Source organism: Lathamus discolor, chromosome 1 (assembly GCF_037157495.1).
Source record: "Lathamus discolor isolate bLatDis1 chromosome 1, bLatDis1.hap1, whole genome shotgun sequence".
NCBI classification, from domain to species: domain Eukaryota; kingdom Metazoa; phylum Chordata; class Aves; order Psittaciformes; family Psittacidae; genus Lathamus; species Lathamus discolor.
This window is the reverse complement of record NC_088884.1, coordinates 79,739,476-79,759,098: the sequence shown is the minus strand read 5'-3', so window position 1 is coordinate 79,759,098 and position 19,623 is coordinate 79,739,476. Positions and strand designations below refer to the sequence as shown.

General features: G+C 38.8%; 1 protein-coding gene across 6 annotated transcripts in view; it reads right to left on the bottom strand.

Annotated features, from left to right (window-relative positions):
- The window catches only part of ERC1 (ELKS/RAB6-interacting/CAST family member 1), a 289,289-nt gene that overhangs the window by 53,448 nt on the left and 216,218 nt on the right, over window positions 1–19,623 (bottom strand). For all 6 annotated transcript variants that reach the window (XM_065682550.1, XM_065682581.1, XM_065682574.1 and 3 more), the window contains one exon: window positions 3,674–3,818. In XM_065682550.1, coding sequence (XP_065538622.1) covers window positions 3,674–3,818 — 145 coding nt within the window. The remainder of the gene's footprint in view (window positions 1–3,673; window positions 3,819–19,623) is intronic.

The following is a 19,623-nucleotide window of genomic DNA, read 5'->3' as shown; positions in this document are numbered from 1 at the left end:
AGCCTAGAAACTCTAAATTAAAACAACATTGATGCCATATCCTCTTTCCAAAATGCCTCTCTTCATCCAAACTTTAATACACATACTTAAATTAAAGAACCAAAACATCTTTGGCAGGACTCCTTCCCTGTCTTTCGCCGTAATACCCTGCCCATGCAAGTGACCAAGAACGTGACAGTGTTCAGAAGGGAGAAAGGAGAGTTAAAGCAAAGAATAACTGCAGAGTCCTTCAGAATCTGTACAGCCTTTCCTTGGTGAATCCATGTCTTTACCAATATTTTTAAATAAATAAGAATCACTTGAAATTTCAGGGCTGAAGAAACTGGATTTATTTTTTTAAAGCAGTAAATTGAGGCTCATGGGTAGAATGAGTTTTTGTTATTGGAGAGAGTTAGTTGTATCCTTCCACACTCTAAGATGAATTAACAGTGAGTCAGTCTGCGGCGGTAGCTATTGTAGCAACTCAATGACAACGAGCACAAGCCATGAAGAGGCACAATCTGAATCCTATCATACACACTTGGATCCATTCACACTTGGATCCATTCACACTTGCTATTGCTGTGTAGTCAGAAAACTGCTTTCTTAAAGCATTATCTTGGTCAGAGGCCCTTTCCAGTTTGCAGTGAGATTCAGCAATCAGGAATACGGTGCCTACCACAGCATGCATAACTCTTCACACAAACACCCCCTTCCGATATTGCTCAGCATTTCTGTTTGCATCCTATGTACATGGAAACAGGAATCTTTTAGTCAACTGACTGCAAGCCAACTGAAAGAGCTGCTTTCCCACCACAAAGTCTAAGAATTTCCTAGAAATGGGATGGACTGAAGTATGAAATACTTATCAGGGAGCTCAACAGCTCTGAAAAAATGTTAAAGGCAGAAGGAAGGAATTCCTGAGGTCAGGATCCCAGCTTTGAATGTGAATGGTTGAATAAACCTTTTAGGTTCCAGAACTGCTTTTTGAAGTCTTCCAGAACATCTTGATTAACTGGCATTACTTGCCTTTCTTGAACAGCTGTGTTCAATGCATCTGCAAATCTGAAAGATTTTTCATTCACAATTTCTACTGTAAATTTAGGAATTACAGCTAAACTTCTCAGAAGTTCCTGAAATGCTGTATAGTCTTGTGGTGCTGGTAAACACAGACAGACCTTCGTTTCCAAGATGTAGAAAAGGGTCCATGTAGAGAAAACTTTAACTTATTAATCAGCTCAGTTGTTTTGTTGGAAAATATGAGACAAGTGACCTGTAATAACTGAGGAGGACCACAGGGGCCAAGTACAGAGGTTACTTGCAAAGCGTGTGGAAAAATGAGATTCGCTTTGACTATATCAGTAATGAGGATCCTGCAAAATCTCATAGCCTTCTCTTCTGAGCTATCTCATATTTCTGGAGCTGTCAAAGTTGGTATGATTTGAATTGATGCAGAAAAGGTATGTATTAATACTATTAGTACTGAAGAAAAAAAAGTGATTTGGGATCCCCTGCAACTTAAACAGTTGGTATTATTGTCCCATAATGAGTAACTTTGAGTTTTTCTTTCGATGTGTTGAAAGCTGCAGACACAAAAAGATGAAAGATGATGCATCCTTAAGGTGTAGGACTGATTTTAGGGAGGATACGTCAAATCCCCCTTAGGCCAAATAAATATTTCTCAGTTATGGTTTAAATATAGTTTAGACTGTTTATATATAAACATATATTCTGCCTTGGGGATTGGGAATGTACTGGAGAATACCTTGCAGCCTCATTATCTCTGATTTTATATTTATACTTACACTACTTACATATAGCTTGTATTTATACTACTAGTAGCACAGATGTTTATGGTTACTTTCTGCTTTCTTCTTTTTCTTTTTTTAAGATGACAGTATTAAACAACCTTAAACAATGACAAGTCTTTATAGCTGATGGCAGTTTTGGAACCAGAAACTTCAAAGGCATTTGATATTCCAGTGAATTTTTTGAAAAAAGGAGTAGTGCTTCTTTTTTAAAAAAAAAACAAAACATCAGCTCAGAATTGTTCTCACAATTTCAAATTAAACTCCTTCGCAATTTTAGTTTATTTAGTAAATCAAGTATCCCACAGTTATATAGAAAAGCACTTAGAATAGGCATCAAGGAAATGTCCGTGTCTTTTTAGGAATAGAATACGGTATTTTAAGACTTATTAACAGTGAACAATAATGACATGACCTACGACTTAAAAAAATTACCTAACTGAAACCTAATCATTAAAGATAATCACAATCTTAATGGATAAATCAAATATCACAAATTTTCAGCAGAAAAAAACCCAAAACAAATCAGTAGATTGTTCTATCTACCCACAAAGGATAATCAAAAGGAAACGGGGAAAGGCAAGAGGCATGAAATGCTGGAATTTAAACTTAGGATAACAAGAGATGACAATAAAGTTCCAATTTCTCTTGGAATTAGTGGTAATGTACATTAACTGCTACACCTACAGACAATTACATGAAGAAAATGAGTACTTTCTATTGCTGTGGCCACTTCTGAATCCTGTAGGGGGTCATCTGACTGACAAGTGAAAGTAATTACAACTGTTGCTCAACAGTAAATAATACAAGACCGTAAACTATACTTCTTGCTTGTTTTGAAGCTGGTATAATAATCACAACTACTGTTTGTCAATTAAATTTAAATAACTGTTATCTTAAAAATCCATGGCCATCCACATAACCTAGTTGTGTTTCCTAAGGAAGGAGCAAAGAAATCCCTTATCAGAAAGCAAACCGGTTTTATCTTACTGTCTTTGACAGCAACGGAAATAAACTGATTGACAGATGAAATGTTGCACATAAAATTTTATGAAGATGGAAATGATGGCACTAGAGAAGTTGATACCGGATTGGCAGCAGATTATGTGCTATTGCAGGGAATGTGGCAAGGGAGTAACTCAGAAAAAACAGCAGAAGTGATGAAGTGAGGAATCTACATAGATTTTGCAGATCCTAAATCTCTTATTGCCAGAGATACTTTTTGCCTCCTCTGTGTTTTATTGGCAATGTATATTTCACATTGCATTCAACACTGAAACCCAATATTAAACGCTTGAATAGAAACACTTTTTTTCTTATTGTTATGCCAACACAAAAAGATCCTAGAAATGGGAGAGGCCAGAAATAGGAAAGGGTCAATCTCCTCAGAAGTACAAGACCTCCCAAATTCCACTCTAGTAGCTAGCATTCCCATATGGTGCTCCTGTCACAGATTTGAAATCACAGTAGAGACTGTGTAAAGTAACACATTCATATTTGAGCTTTACAGCAACAAGAATTTTCTTCCCTGACAAGGCAAATCCAGACCACCAAGAGAAGTATCACTACATTTCCCTGAATCTGTGGTTATTTGTACCTGTAGAAGCTAATAACCAACGTTTTCTTCATTCACAGTTTCCTATACATACTACCACACATTTACTACTCAGGCAAGTGACACAAAGGAACTTCCCCCACCAATGAGGCTTCTTCTTTCCCCCCACGTTCTAAGCAGGCTTCATGATAGGTAGCTAGTTTGAAATTGTTATTTATACACTTTCTATCCCAGCCTTTGACAGGATTACATATTATTAGTTCCACAAATCAAAGTAATAACCTCACACCAGATTATTAACTGCTTTCTTTCATAGTCGCCCCCTACCCACCTGCTGCTTGAGCTGTTGCACAAGACGGTCCTTCTCTCGTTTCAGTGCAGCCACTTCATCTTGGGTCTTCTTCTTAGAGGATGAGAGTTCTAGTAGAGCAATATTGGCATCTTTTTCACTAATGGCAGCAAGGAGGGCTTCTTGTCTGAAAAAAAGACCATATAAATACATTATTATCCTGCAAAACTCAGAGGAAGCCTTTACAAAGAGTTGAATATACCATACATGTTGTAGCAGCATGCAACTCTGAAGAGCAGTAATAAATGTTTGTTGTGGTTCTATACTGGTGGAGCAGGAAGCCAAGACCTATCCGCCTACCCCTAAATGACTGCACTGATACCAAATTATTGCCCACAGGGTAAGAAATACATGTGATGATATGTTATTATTCCGCACTCAGCTTCTTAGTTTTTAGTAAGTACCATGTATTATTACTTTGGCTGAAAATTTTCATTCTTTGTAATGTTCTATACATTTCCAGAAGGGAATTTGAAAATGCATGCACAAATAATAGACCGATGATACGACTTCTGTGTTAAATTATATTAGCTTATACTGCCTATTCATGCAGCTATTTAGAAGGAAAGTGGCATGTGAGAAGTTTATTGAAATCACTTAACAATACAGTGTATTCCCAGAAGGAGATGATGACACAGACCCTTTTGTTCTACATGACAAATATTGAAATAGATGCCTTCAAGGATGATTGAGCTAATCTTTGACTTTTCTTGTGAGTAACCAATATAATGAGTTTGCCGGATGCATGTCCTGACTAAGACAAAAGTAGGCCAGCCCTCCTCACAAACCTTTTGCAGCCTTGTGGAAATGGTGTAAGAACAAACATTTTCTTCTTGATCTTGAGCAAGATCTTGAGACTCAAGCACTGTAATAACTAGATGCAGAAAGACAACCATGCAATAATCTCTCCCAATAGCAAAAAACTTAGAATTCAGACACATTTTATGGATACTGGCTAAAGAGGAGATGAAGACAGTAGCCCTGATCATAAAACAGCATTTCTAAAATGAACTCAAAGAATTGCTCTATGGTAGGAAAACATCTATTTCTGTCCTCTGACCTTAATTCTCATCTTTAGATGGTGTGGCCAAATCACGATGTGCATCAGGACATAAAAAAACCCCTTACTGCCCCATAAGGGTGGCTTGTCCCACCTCTCATTACCTTGCAGAGAAAATGAGGTCCTAACCATTTATGGCAGTGTGAAAGTTGGCATCATGCAGGAGTGATGATGAAAAACAAACTCTGAATACTACTGATTTCCTACCTACTTTTAATAAAAAAAAATTAGTTGCAAATTCAGTTAAACCAGTAAAATTCCAAATTCCCAAATAATCAAAATTTTTACCTGCCCTAGTTTATAAACAAAAGCATATTAATGTTGCTGATTTCAGAGAATGGTTTTCTAAAAACAATCAGATGTGTTACAACTATTCTGATTATTATGCCAATAGCAATTATTATGCTAATAACATTGCAGCAACAGTCTTCTATTAAAGACGCAAGAAAAGTTATAGAAGCTTAATGTAAAATATTAAGATTGCTTTTAATGATACCAATATATCTGCTTGTTGTCAAGATCTTTTTTAATAAAGACCTATCACAATCTGATTACTTAGGATCACACTGGCAAACTGTTGAGGGTGGCAGCAACAATAAAACAGCTTTTTTATAATTCACTTGTTACCACTCCTTAAGCAGACTTTATTTGTAGCAAAACAGCTTTGTTTTTTCCTTCCTGTCTTTCTAAACAATTTAACTTAATCTTGGTTAGGAAATTCTAATTGTGGCTAAAATAAAAATACTTGCTCCAAAAGTACTCATTGAGCTCCACGTGAAAGAATACATGACCAAGGAAAATAGAGGAGAACAGGACAGATCTCAATGCTTTTATTTAATATTGGTGTTTTAAACAAATGCATGTAATATACTGGACTTTGAAACTGAAAGCTTGAAAAGGAAAAGGACTGGTACCACTGGAGTACAGAAATTTTTACCTGTTAAAGTCCTGAAAAATTTACAAATTTGGTGAGCATGAAAAGATGTATTTACTATCACAATGTTTCTGAGGATGGAAAGTGAAATAGCTTCAGTACTTCAGTATTTAGATCAAATGTGCAGGGAGATGCATACCTGCTGCTCAGCTTGACAACTTCCTGTCCTAGATTACTTATTTAGTAATCTCTTTGATCTGTAAGAATAACAGCGCCTTCTTGACCTTGTTCTAAAAATCTGACCAATACTGTTTTGCCTTAAAAAAAACCCCAAAACCTCAACACATTATTTCAATAGAATGGGACACATGCAGAGAAGACAGTAGTCTCTCAGAAGCAGCTCAGGGCTACGTTTTAACCCCGCTCAGCAACAGCCAGCACAGCACTTTTGCCTGCAGTTATGTGAAAGGCATGCTGTCTCCACAGTCGCGGAGCTGAAACCACCAGGTTATGAGGTTGTTTCTCTTTGAGAGTTGAAGCGGTGAGACACCACATTTGAAAAGCTCTTGCTAATTTTTACAGGTGTAAAAAAAATTAGAAAAATAAAAAATACTGCTTTCACTTGGAAGGTGTGAAATTTTGTTAAGACAATGGATGAAAATGGACTCAGTGCTGAGAAAGTCCATGATCACTTTCAGATGAGTGATAGCTGGGATGGAAGAACAACTTTTTCTTACACATTTCAGGTTTAGGTGAGAAGAGGGTAATCCAGGATGTGGCTTTCTTCTCATCCCAGTCAGTGAGTGAGCTCTTAGAAATATTTATGACAGTTAAACACCTCTATCACTGCACTAGAGAATAAACTAGAGCATAAAAACCCAACAGCTAAGATATGATCTCTGTTCATCCCCTCAGTCACTCCAATGATTGCTGGAGTTTTGCTGAAGCTACCATACACAGAAGTTTGCTATTATCAGGATCTCAACTGAAGCCATACATCGTTATCAAAAAATGTGAAAGAACCACATATTCCAAGAGGAAAAGGTGTGTTTCAACATACAAAATTGTTCACCCTCTGACAGCAGAACGGGCTTACACAATGAACTTGCTGTGAGTGGAATTCATCTGTGCATTTATACAGTTGTTTCTTGTACATGCTAAGACAGCAAGCTTGCTTTATGCAGACTACCAGCATACAAAAAATGTGACAGATCCAGTTTAGAAAGTACTTGGATCCTGCTTAGATTGTACCTAGAAAAACTAGCACCTTAAATTCCTTGTCTTTCAAGACATGATACCACTGATTTAGGCATTTTTTTTCAGAAGAATATCAAAAGATACTCTAAAGACATTTATGCTATGAAGAAACACAAAGATTATGATGACTTAATGGAGACAGAGTAGAAGAAAGGAAAAGGTGCACATCAGATTCTCAGTTACGGTGTTAAGATTGTAGGTGTGGGAACAATCAATGATGGGTGCATTATTATTGCCACTTTGTTTGAGTTGCTTTTGCTCTATGGAATAGTATTCAATTTTGGATGTATGCCTGAAACATGAAAAATATCAATAGAGTGAAGTGACAGACCATGATCCATGACCTCTGCTTTTTTCCAGCTATCGTAATCCTGGGAAAACCAGGCTGGCTTGGAGCTCTGGTCATTTTCACTTTCTTTAGAGTAATCTATTTTGATTCTAAAGAAACACTTATTCTTTTAATAGTAAACCCACAATCCTTGCTGATGATTCAGGACCAGAGCCAAGAATATCTCTGTAACAGTATCTATATAGCTATTACTCTGGTATGGAAATTGGAGGTGCCTCAAATAACACGCAAATCATATCTTCTGCAATCAAATCCTCTGTTGCCCATCTCTACTTCTTAAGTGAAAACTCCAGGATCAGGACTATGAGGTATGGAGAGCACCCTATTACTTATTTTTTGCTGAATGATCTTCACCACCATGCCTTGACCAATTATGCAAAATTTCAGTGTTACATCATGTGTAAGAAAGAGGTGCTGGTCAAGCAGAGGGGTGAAAGCTGCTGTGGCTTTCTGACCATTTTCTGGAACTGAAACAAGATGGAGTTTGACCTCGTCTCCAGTAGGACACTGAGCCATTGACTGCAACTCTTTGCATGTGACATCCAGCCAATTCTTTATTCACCAAGTGGTCCATCCATCAAATTGATGTCTCTCCAGTTTAGAGACAAGGATGTCATGTGGGACAGCATCATACGCTTTGCACAAGTTCAGAAAGATGATGTCAGCTGCTTTGCCCTGTCCATCATAGGAGGCCACCAAACTGGTCAGGCAGGACTGTCCCTTAGTGAAGCCATGTTTTTCATGTGCCTTAGCATGTCTTCCAGGAGAATCTTCTCCATGATCCTGCCAGGCACAGAGGTGAGACTGAGTGGTCTGTAATTCCCTGGGTCATCCATTTTCCCCTTCTTGAAAATGGGGGTTATATTTCCCTTTTTTTGGTCATCGGGAACTTCACCTGACTGCCATGATTTTTCAAATATGATGGCCAGTGGCTTAGCAGCTTCATTCGCCAGCTCCTTCAGGACCCACGGATGGATTCCATAAGGTCCCATGACTTGTGCACATACAGGTTCCTAATATGGTCTCAAACCAGATCCTCTCCTACACTGGGCCTAAGGTTTTCATTCTCACAGTCCCTGCATCTGCCTTCCAAGACATGAGTGGCTAGAGCACTTAAATGGCACACACTGTTCTCAACACAGCTTGGAATTGTTAAAATTATTCTAAAGACCACAAAAAGCAAATATCAGCAAGCAAAACACAATTTTTGTGATTAAAGAGTACAATAAAACTGACCTGTTTCACTTCTTGAAAGCTGTTATTCCCAGGGGAAACATGCTGTAAGACAGGTGAGGTGGCAAGGAGACAATGGGCTGCTGTGTGAATGATGCACATGAACAAACCTATCTGTCAGGAGTGTTGCAGTGAATCTTAAGAGGCCCAGCTTTGGTTCAGGTAACAGTCAGTGGTACATGTACAGCTTCTTCAGCAAAGTGTGTCTTCAGTTTGCAAGATCAAAGGCCCTGAAATGTTCTAAAAGGCAGGCACAGCATGTGCTTGCTGCACAGCCCAAGATGGTTGATCTTTTAAAAGGCTAGCTAATGTCTGAGTTGCTACATAAACACAGCACACTTAGGTTAGTTCAGATATTTCAGATACTGGTGGTAGCAGTGTAGCTGTGGCAACAGCAACTCAGGAAGGGGGAAACCGCCTATTTATCTCTCAATCTGTGCAGGTTCTGCAGCCTGAACTGAGCTGGATAGCAGCTAACAAGAGGTAAGCAGGCTAAACCAGACAATATTGCTAAGCGAAACCTTAAATGGCAACACTGTAGAAAATCTAGTGAAAAGAGATTCAGGATTATGTCTTAACTGGACAAAAAGCAGATGATTTTTTTCCCTTCTATTTATGCTGAGGCTGTTCACTGAATGTGGCTCATGATCACTACAGTCTGGAGAGGTACCAAGACCAGCAGGTGGTATATGGATAATGGTGAATAAAATCTGAAGATAAATATCAACATTATTCACTGTTTGCAGTCTTAAAAAAAATGCTAAGAAAGATGCGTTTACCTTTTTTAAAACAGATGGCTACAGAATAGTTTGTGGCAGTAGAGCTGCCTCTGGCATACTTCTGATTCATCTACAGTCTCCATTCTTTTTGCAGTTCAGCTGGGACTGAGAGTTCTTATAGCTGATGACAAGGACATAATGATAATGAATGACTTCAACCCTGGGACAATAATGGATCCAGAGGACTGAAAGGTCTTATGGAAGGCAGCGATGACTGCAAAGCCAAGAACCCACTGAAAATTGCCATGACTGAATTCTTGTGATACCAAATATTGTCAGCCTTCAAAGCATTCATGATGAATGATCTCTGTTCATCCCCTCAGTCACTCCCAACAATTGCTAGAGTTTTGCTGAAGCTACTCATACACAGAAGTTGTCCTGTTGCATTTAATAGCCATCCTAATATTTCTATGAACACGCAAAAAAGAAGAGTGTGCAAAGGCACGTCATCTTCAGATCGTGAATGGAAATGTCAGATTTTGGAAAGATAATTGGGCAAGATGGAGATAGCAACAGTTTAAATTGCAGCTTGATTTGAAAGAAGGCAAAGCTTTAAGAATGTCCCTCAACCACAGAAACAGTCTTTTTTCCTTTCTTTTTTTAATGAAAGCTTAAAAACCAGAACAATGTACTATTATACAACTGCATACTACAAAGATGACAAACTGCAGAAACAGAAGGTGTCCAGCAAGCAGTATTTTTTAAATCTTTTTGTAGCAGAGAAGAAAGGGCTTAAAAAATTGTACAGCATTAAACTTCAGATGCTGAACAATATTTTTCTTAAAGAACACTTCAACTGCAGGGATTCTAGCAAAAATGGCAGGTGCTAGCATCTCATACACATCCTTACAGAGGTCCTAGAAAAAGGCATAGCACAGATGAGACTTCTTGTATGGGTTTAGGCGAGGATAAATAAGGGATTTGGAAGTTTGAGTGACCAAGTACTTGAATAAACTTAGAAAATAAGGAAGTACAGCTCATATAGACTCAGTTACTGAGTCCCATTAGCACTACACTTTGTGTGCAGAGTAGTAAAAACCATAACTTATCTCCTTGTAGTACTGCAGGCACCAGTCTTGCTTCATTCCTCTTTGGCAAGCCACAGCATATTTTTGCACATGGGGACATGAGACTTTCTAACTACTCGGTAACCCTCAGCACTGCAGAACTAATACTCTGTATTCCTGCATAACAAGCTCTAGCAGGGTTAAGTCCAGTAAGTTGCAACAAAAAAGGTTCATCCACAACTCTAAAAATGTTTTAATTACCAGAGTAGCCAAGTTTGTTCACTGGATTACAAATACTGATAGAATCAAGGTGTCTTCAAATGGTTCCCTACATCCCTGGTTTCAGGAAACTATGTTAATTCCTTCATAACTCCTTCCTAGTAAAGGAGAGGGATCCTTTTGGTAAAACATAACAGAAAATGACTTTTTAAAAGCAGTTTTGTAGTTTGTAGCACAGTTCTCAGGATCATAATGCTGGAATATTTATCAGCTGTGTAATTAGAAAGACTAATAGGATACAAGCAGTGCTGAATTAATGATATTTCAAAACGTAAAACCTATACATATGCATTAAAATGTTTAGATATGTCAGCGAGAACAAATTCCATGTAGAAATGTTATAAATATATTGTTCTATATAATTTCATTTCAAATTATGAGGTTTCGTCCTATGCGGAGCGTTTCTGAAACTATGGATGAAATAACATAAAAGCAATACTGAGATCAGCAGTAGCTTCGATTTTAATGTCACTGAGGAAATGAGATAACTTTGTCAGGCCTAGTTTCATTATAGGGATCAATTCTGTTTTCCTTCTGACTGGCATTAAATGACAACATTTAAAGCAACATAAATGACACAAATTTGGAGAGCTCAGCTAGCTACAAGCTCAGGGCAATCCAGCCAGTTCCTTCAACAGAGACTGTGGCTCTTTCCTGACAGATGACTGACTGACAAAGTTCTCAACCTCGCATATTGAGATAAGCTGCAATTTTGGCTGTTATGCCTTTAATACACAAGGTTTCAAACTGCAAATGTTCTGCTGTTTCACAAACTATTTACTCACTCTGGTAGTAAGGGCATCTGCAATCACAGAAGGAAAGAGCTCATACTTGCATAGTACTTGCTTCAGTTGTCTGGTTTTTGTCCACTGCTGTACCCAAAGACCTACAGAAAATGCTTATGAAAGTGTTTAATCTTTTTCTATCAATCACAGACATCTGTAAGTCTTACTATGGTGAATCACCATTACAATAAGAACTGTATTTGCCTATGAATTAAAAAAAACCCTCCCATGAAGTGGCAACAACATAAAGAACTAGCAGACAAAGAGATTCAGATAAAGTACTGCAGTACTGCAAGAGCTAGACAGGCATTTAGATGACAGGTTAGAATACAAGTGCTAGGACATTGAATTTAGTAATTTGATGAGTTTGGTAGAATGACAGTGTTTGGGTGGGTCACACTTATTTAATTCTTGTGAGAGACTGATCTGAAATCAGACTCCACTGTCCATTGTCTCAAAGATTGGTTTGAGAAGCTGAAACGGAAATCCACCTATCTTTTGTCTCAGAGATGGGTGGGAGGAGTTGAGATAAGACTCTAATACCCATTTCCTGGGAGAAGGGAATGAGGAGCTGAACTAGGACTCCACCATCCATTGCCTGAAAAGTGGGAAAGAGCTGAGATAAGACTATTCTACCCATTACCTTGAGGATTTGTGTGAAGTATTATCCCAAGAACTGCTGCAGACACATGTGTGTCAAAGAGCCGGCTGCAAGACCAGGGAAACTGGTCCACCAGGAACATGTAAAATGTGACATGAAGAGCAGAGGTACTCTCCCCAACTCTCTACAAAAGGGGAAAAGGTAATCACCAAGACACACATCACCAAGAGACACATCACCAGGGAGCCATTGCCATGAGGATGACTCCAGAAGGACATCTACATGAGGACACTCTCCGCTGATGACTACTATGGACCCTAAGGGACACCCTCCATGAGACATCGCCATAAAGGCGACTCCATGAGACACAGTCCATGGAGTACCTTCAAGGGGACTCCAGAAGGACGCCTCCACGAGGACACCCACTGCCAACGGACTCTTGGGGGACACTCTGCTCAGATGCCGACTGAAGAACTCGCACCACCAACGATGACGACAACAGATCCCTGGGACACTGCTAGATCCATGGTGGTGACTATCTCTCTCTATCTGCACCCCAAATTCTTACTTCATTTTCTGCACTTTTTCCAACCTGTCCTATCGCTATCCCCTTTATTACAATAATTACTCTTTTTTACAATAACAGTCTTTTTTGTAATTCGGAATAAACAAACTGTCCAACTATAGTACTTGACCTCGTTTGTGTCTTAATTTCACTCTTGGGATCACGAGCTGAAACAGAGTCCGGCACTGGGGTTTTTCCTCCGATCGGACCCTGACAACTCTTAAAAAGTAATTAATAATACAAAACACCAAACACCTAATCCAATGGGACAGTTCCCCTAGTACTAACATCACCCTTTTCATCATAAACTACATCAACACATCTAATGGTGTAACTCCAAATTCAACACTTTTTTTGCTGGTTATAGAACACCTTCAGAAAATTAAGAAACTGACAGCTCTGAACCATGTGGAGAGAAAATTCCAGTTTCTACCCCGCTGATATCCTGGCAATTAGCAACTGTCATCCTGTCAGTGTGTTACTGAACCTCACAGGGACGACGCGGTCCCCGCAGAATCTGGGTATTGGAATTTAGTTCTTAAAAGTAATCTTGACAAATATGTGCAGTCATACCGGAGAACATCATTTCAAGATGCTAACAGACCAGTACCTTACTTAATACACAAGTTGCCAAATTCTGCACCAGCTACAGTTTCTGCAGTACTTAAGATGTAGCTGCTTATATGAAAAGCATGAAGTATCCCAAAGCGAGCAAAACATTTATCCAAAAGAAACAGTAGCAACCTCTTGCTGCAAGAGTGGGAAAAAAAATGTAACTTGGCAGTATGTGCTACCTGCTCTTTTAATTGCAGCTGGGAATCATCAAACCTCAGCCTGCAGATTAATTTCCCAAACACGGCCTTTCACCCTCAGTCAATAGGCATAATACCACTCTCCTTCCATTCCTGTACTTGTATTCTGAATCAGCAAGTTACCTTTCCCTTGTCTGGATGGCATGTCAGCAGTCCTCCTCATGCCGATCCACACTCACAGCTACCAAAAAAGGAATTGCAAATTCAGGCAAACCAAGTGAGAAGAAAATACTAAGTTGTTTGTCATCAGCAAACTGAAGCCTCCTGAATTTACACCTTTTCACTGTTCTTTTCTATGTCATTACATACAAGTGACCACAACTGGAAAATAAGAGATAAAAATGTAAATTCTTTGTGAACAGAGTTGTCTCGTTACAAAAGGCATGTCCCTGTAATTTTCCGTTGTATGAATGGCATGAAAATAATCAATGTTAATTACTGACACAGGAAGCATTACCACTTGTGCTGTCCTTGCTTAAAAATAAATAAATGAATGAATACTGGTAACATATTTAGACTTTCCTATGCATGTTTTCCCTAACATCCTAAATGCCTAGAATCACAGAAGCATCATTTCTTACTAGGACTGATAAGCAATGCTTTTTGAAGTCTTTTTGCTCAATATATTTGATATAGTCACATGTAATCCTATAAATATGACATACTACATTTCCCATCAATGTTTTAGCTTTTTTTTTTACTTAAGCTTTCTGTCTTAATTTTACCACCACTTTGGTACCCGAGGCAAAGATTTGCAATTCCTACTCCTGCTCACATCTCAGCTCTGAGAACTCAGAACTTCAGTACAGCTTCAGACTGTGTCTGCCACTGTGTCCAGAAAAAAATCTAAAGCTTTCACAGAGGGGCTTTCCAACCCACTACTCATTTCCTGTACTATATTTATTGATTAATTCTTCCAGTGAAAAAGTGGCTGCTCCTTATCACAGCTGCTAAACTGGTAGCACATGAGCCTCACCTACTTGCCTGTGAACAGTGGGAGCTCTTGAAGATGGTATATGTTAGAAGGAGCCTTCAACCTTGATGTTATGACGCCTGACATTGTGGAAGATTTGTCCCTACAAAGAGTAGCAATTGTTTGGTTTTTTTTTAAGACATCTTTTTCTTATTTTACCTGCCTTCGGTGTGGAAGCTGGATGAGAGACAGAGGTACTCATAATGCTCTGGAGTTCCACAGAGCTGGCTTTTTTGAGAAGGTAGTCCTGAAACTTGTGCTGTCTTTCTTCATCTGCAGTTTAATGGCAGTGCAAGTAGAGCACAAACTTCAGGCATAATTTTAAACCAGGCAATGCAGGCCACCAGAATACATCCACCAGATTCTGAAAAAATGACTTTGTAAGAAAAGCAGCTCTAGTTTCATTTCCTGTGACATGGTCAAGTACAGGTTGAGCTTTAGCTTAGCACACGGTTTCTCATTTGGCTTAACCTGACACAAGACAGGGCTCTCACTGAAAGAGATGGTTCTGCCTTTCAATTTTCAAGTTCCTGCCCTGCTCCCTGGTGTCAGCACCACTGACTATGTATCCCTTCATCCTGGTGATCCCGTTAAAACCTAGCCCTGAATAAACAGTAAGAAACCAAATCTGACCCCAGGTTCCTTATCCCTAGAGGAACTGCAGTTCTTCAAGATGCTATGACAGTGTCAGACTCGTAGTTGCCAAAGCCAGCACCGACAAAACATAAGAATGGAAAGTGAATTGCGGATTCACATTGATTCTAACACGTCAACCAACCACAATTACTACAGTGAAAACAACTGGCCTTTAATTATGTCATCATGAATCAGACCCCAGGTGAAAGATGGTAAAAAGAAATTTCAGCTATATCAGTCAAATGATGACAGAGATACTGCAGTCTTAGTGTGGTTTCCGATCATGTGAAAACCCCAAGTAGTGATTTATAGTTTTAAGAAAACTATCTAATGTTTAGACTTTAAACAATGATACAAACTGATAAGAGAGCCTACCTCCTTACTCCATGACTATCATTACTGCTATTTCTGGTTAATACACGTCATCTTACTTCTTTCTGCATTTGCCTTGTTTTTGTGCTTGGCATACTTCTTCTGATGGATCATCACACTTTCCTTTTTTCCTATTTTATCTGTCTGCTCCTTGGAAACCAAGGCAAAGACATTAATTTAATTTTGGGACCATATGCATATTACTGCTAATCCTAGCCCTCTCCTCAGTGCACTGTGGTTCCATTTCTTTTCCTGGTATTTTTATCTGTGCTTATAGAATGCTTTATTATTTGGGTTGATTCCCTTTGGAAGGTCCAATTCAGCATGAGTGTTCACAATTCTCACTTCATTCCTGTAATTTCTTCTTCCCCAAAGTTTCTCTCTTTCTTGATCATTTTTTAAGGCTGATGCTAATTTCCTTTTCAATGCAGATACACAGTCAGTTAGATTTGTAACTCTTTCTTAAACTTTCCCCCCTTTATTTGGGATACAAACACTTCACAGTTTGGTCTTTTGCTATACATAAATTCCCTGCTTCCTCTACAGTTCAATCTCTGAGTCCTGTTCAATTCACTTACTACCTAATATTCTTAATGTTTCAGTTCAATACTTTGAAATGGAAGATTTTACTTGTTTAGCATAGTTTCCTTTTTTAAATATAAGTGCACTTGATTCATGGTCATTACAGCTACAGCTGGTTTTGGCGACAATTTCTTCTTTAGTATCATCAAACAGTTATTACAATCCTGAAGTTGCAAACTCTATTACTTCTTGGTGATCCAGTAAATACTGAGTTAAGAAGTCCAGCAGTTTCTCTGGTTGGCATCCAATAAATAGATGTCTCCCATAAAAACACACTTTATAATTGCTATTTACATCTACCACAACTCTGCACATAAAATCCATAGCAGGCTACCATTTACTCTCTTTGCATAAACCCTTTTATAGTCTTTACGTTATTTTGACTCAAAGTAATGCTATTACTTCATTTATGCTATCACTTACTTTATTTCCTCAGAATCTCCAGTATCATTAATATATGCCACCTGTACTTTAATTTCTAGCCTTCCTGAACAGCTCATACCCACATTCCAGTTGTGAATATTATTCTGTTTCCCATTAATTGCCGTTATCCTTGTGATATCTGGTTTCATGTTACATACCAGACGTGCAGAACTACTTAGTTTTATTATTCTTTTACAAACATTTCAACAAATTCTCTTGCTGAAGTTAGATTGCTTTCATTGTTTGCCGTCTAACTGAGTACCAACCTGTGTGTGTCTTACCTAATTTTCTTCTCCCTCTTTTTCAATGTGTCATTTGTATAACTGTACAAGCCTCTCTTCCAGAACCACTTGTCTTACTCTAAAAAGATCTAAGGTCAGACACAGTATATGGGACTGTTTACATTAATTTTGCAAAGGACATCTTAGGGTTTGGTGGAAGTAACACCAGCAGCACTAATGCTGACATCTGTTTTATCCTAGGACTAAAGCCTACTCCTACCTGTATTTCAGTCTTTTCTGGTTGCTGCTGCTGCCCAGGAGGTGGATTGAAAATGGAGCCAAAGAAATGCCCAAGGGTCTGGATATGGCCATGAATAGCAGCATCAGGGGAAAAAGAGGATGGAAGCAGTTTCATTCAGCACTGAGGCATCACTTTGCCTCCTACTCCTGGTAGCTTCAATGACTGCTGCTTAGGTAGTGCCAAAAGAAGTGTTTCTAAGTGAATGGAAGTTGTTGAAAGGGTTGAGGACAGGAATGGAGCAGGAGTCAGGGGCTACGGATAAAATTTGTATGTATTTAGTTCCATAATTGCAGCAGAAGGGGCCTGAGAGGTTTCATTTAATTTCCTTTTTCAGATCCCGGTCTGAAAGTAGGTGTTGCTACTTTCAGTCTCTTAGTGCAGAATTCGTGTTTGAACTGGCACTGCAGTATATTATGATGAGCTCTGAAGAAAAACAACTTTCCAGATGCTTAAAGCAACTGGCATTGACAGTAAGCAGGGAGCAACCCACTGTCATCTTTTCTGGTTTTATCTCTACCCAGTCTGTACTCTTCATGAGAAGAAACTGGAGCTGTATGCTGTAAAAACAGTTTAGCAGACTGAGCATGCGTAATCTGCTCCAGAGCGAACACTGTTAAGCCTGATCTAAACCACGGAAACTGAGCCTTGACAACCCTCTATTATCAGACCTACGCTAAACATAATGATACATTCTGTTGTACAAAGCCTTTTTTCATGTACAGAGTTAAAGAGTCCTATATATAAAAAAAAAAGAAGCTCAACAATCTCAATGGAAGCTGTTATTGTCTGCTTTGTAATGAGACACAAGGTACATGAACCTTAAACAACATGTTGAAAGTGAGAGCGCAAGTCATTCATATGTGAGGGAGCTGGAAAAATCTCATTTTAGAACATTCCAGCTACCAACACCTTTTCAATTGAACAAATCTGAAGCTGTGTTCTTCCTGTAGTTTAAACAAAAATCCCATGAAAACTGCCTTATGGAGGAAACACTATTCCATGTACATTTACAGATATAACTCTACTATCTTAGAAAAAGTAAAAAACACCAATTCAAGGATATGAAGCAGACAAAGCTTAAACCATCTTGTATCACACATAGAGACTGTCTTTCATGAAAACCTGTCTACACTATAATAAATGGAAGTTCCCATACCTTCCTGTAAGTAGCTCTTGCTTGTTTTGATATGGTTACCCTTTAATTGAATTGTACCATTGCTAACAAGTATAATTTAGTGTCTTCCTAGGTACTTAGACTTGTGGCAAGGTTAATTTCTTGCAACAAAATTTCTTGCTAAATTGCAAAATGTTTTATTTACTTTATGGAAAAATTGTGCATAATCATAGAATCATAGAATGGTTAGGGTTGGAAAGGACCTTAAGATCACCTAATTCCAACCCCTTGCCATGGGCTAGGACACCTCACACTAAACCATGCCACCCAAGGCTCTGTCCAACCTGGCCTTGAACACTGCCAGGGATGGAGCACTCACAACTTCCTTGGGCAACCGATTCCAGTGCCTCACCATCCTAACAGTAAAGAATTTCTTCCTTATATCCAATCTAAACTTCCCCTGTTTAAGTTTGAATCCAAGGCTGACTCTAGGATGAGAAAGTCAAGTCAGAAATTTGAGTGCGTTGCAAGGAATAGGACTGCTTTACAGGTTACAGCTTCTTTGTTCTAACAGTATTATCTAAAACCAGAGGAAAAATGGCTCTTTCTGCCAGTTCCCTATAATGTCTAAACTATTTAAACCAAGCAAATTCATGGCAAGAACATACAGTGGAGATTTACACTGAATGAACAGAGATTCATAGAGGACTGTGGCAGAAAATAACTGTGAGGCAGGGCAAACACAAGTGAATTGGTCAACTTTCAAACCTGAAACTATCTTTAATAACAGGTATTTTGTACAACATCAGCAAAAATTCTCAGCATTTTCTGAAGTGTATGGACCAATGAATTTACAGGAAAATACAAGGATGCTTCATGCAGAATAAATCTTTAAAAACTGAGAGGGAAAGACCACCAATGAAGAAAAGTGTTAGATTTTTAAAACTAATAACTGTTAACTGCAAAACACATAACCAATATAGTCAGTTGAAACAGAAACATGGCTGAGTGGAGCTGAGAGTCGGGATCTACTCTTCATGCTTTGTGGTTTGACAAAAAGCACATCATTTAACGAGCTCTGTAAATGCAAGTACTACTATTTACTTAAGAAAAGAATTGCACCAGTACATCTGGTACTGTCTGTAAAACAGTGACATCCTGAGCTGAGGAACAGTCAGGCCTCTTTTTTTTAATTATTTATTGGAAAAACGGGATTGCCAAAATCTTGTACTTCCAAGCTGTCTCATTTTTGCTGAGTACCATGACTGCACTGAGATTTTTCACTTCTTCACACAAGAAACTCAAGCAGCTACAAGGCTACAAAACCATGAAGGAAACACCTGAGAAGCACACGGATTCCCCTACCACCAAATCCCAACAGACACAGAGCAGAGAGCTCTTGGGCAAGACAAGTGAAACTGCCAGCTTTGAGCGAACCTGTGTTTATGAATTTATGGCAGCCTCTCGGTTAAAGGCCCATCTGGGTTGGAGCTGGGGGAGGCTGGGAAGACCATGCGCCGGTTACATTTTTGCCATTCCTGCTGCGGTATGGCGTGAATAAATCACAGGGCTGAGGTCAGAACAGCCAGCCCATAAAGTGATTCATGGGCCCAGCAGCACATTCCCCCAGGACTATGTACTTTATTACAGTAAACCTCAGAACAAGATACAATTTCCTGTCTCAAGGAGCAGCCTTTAAATCAGGACAC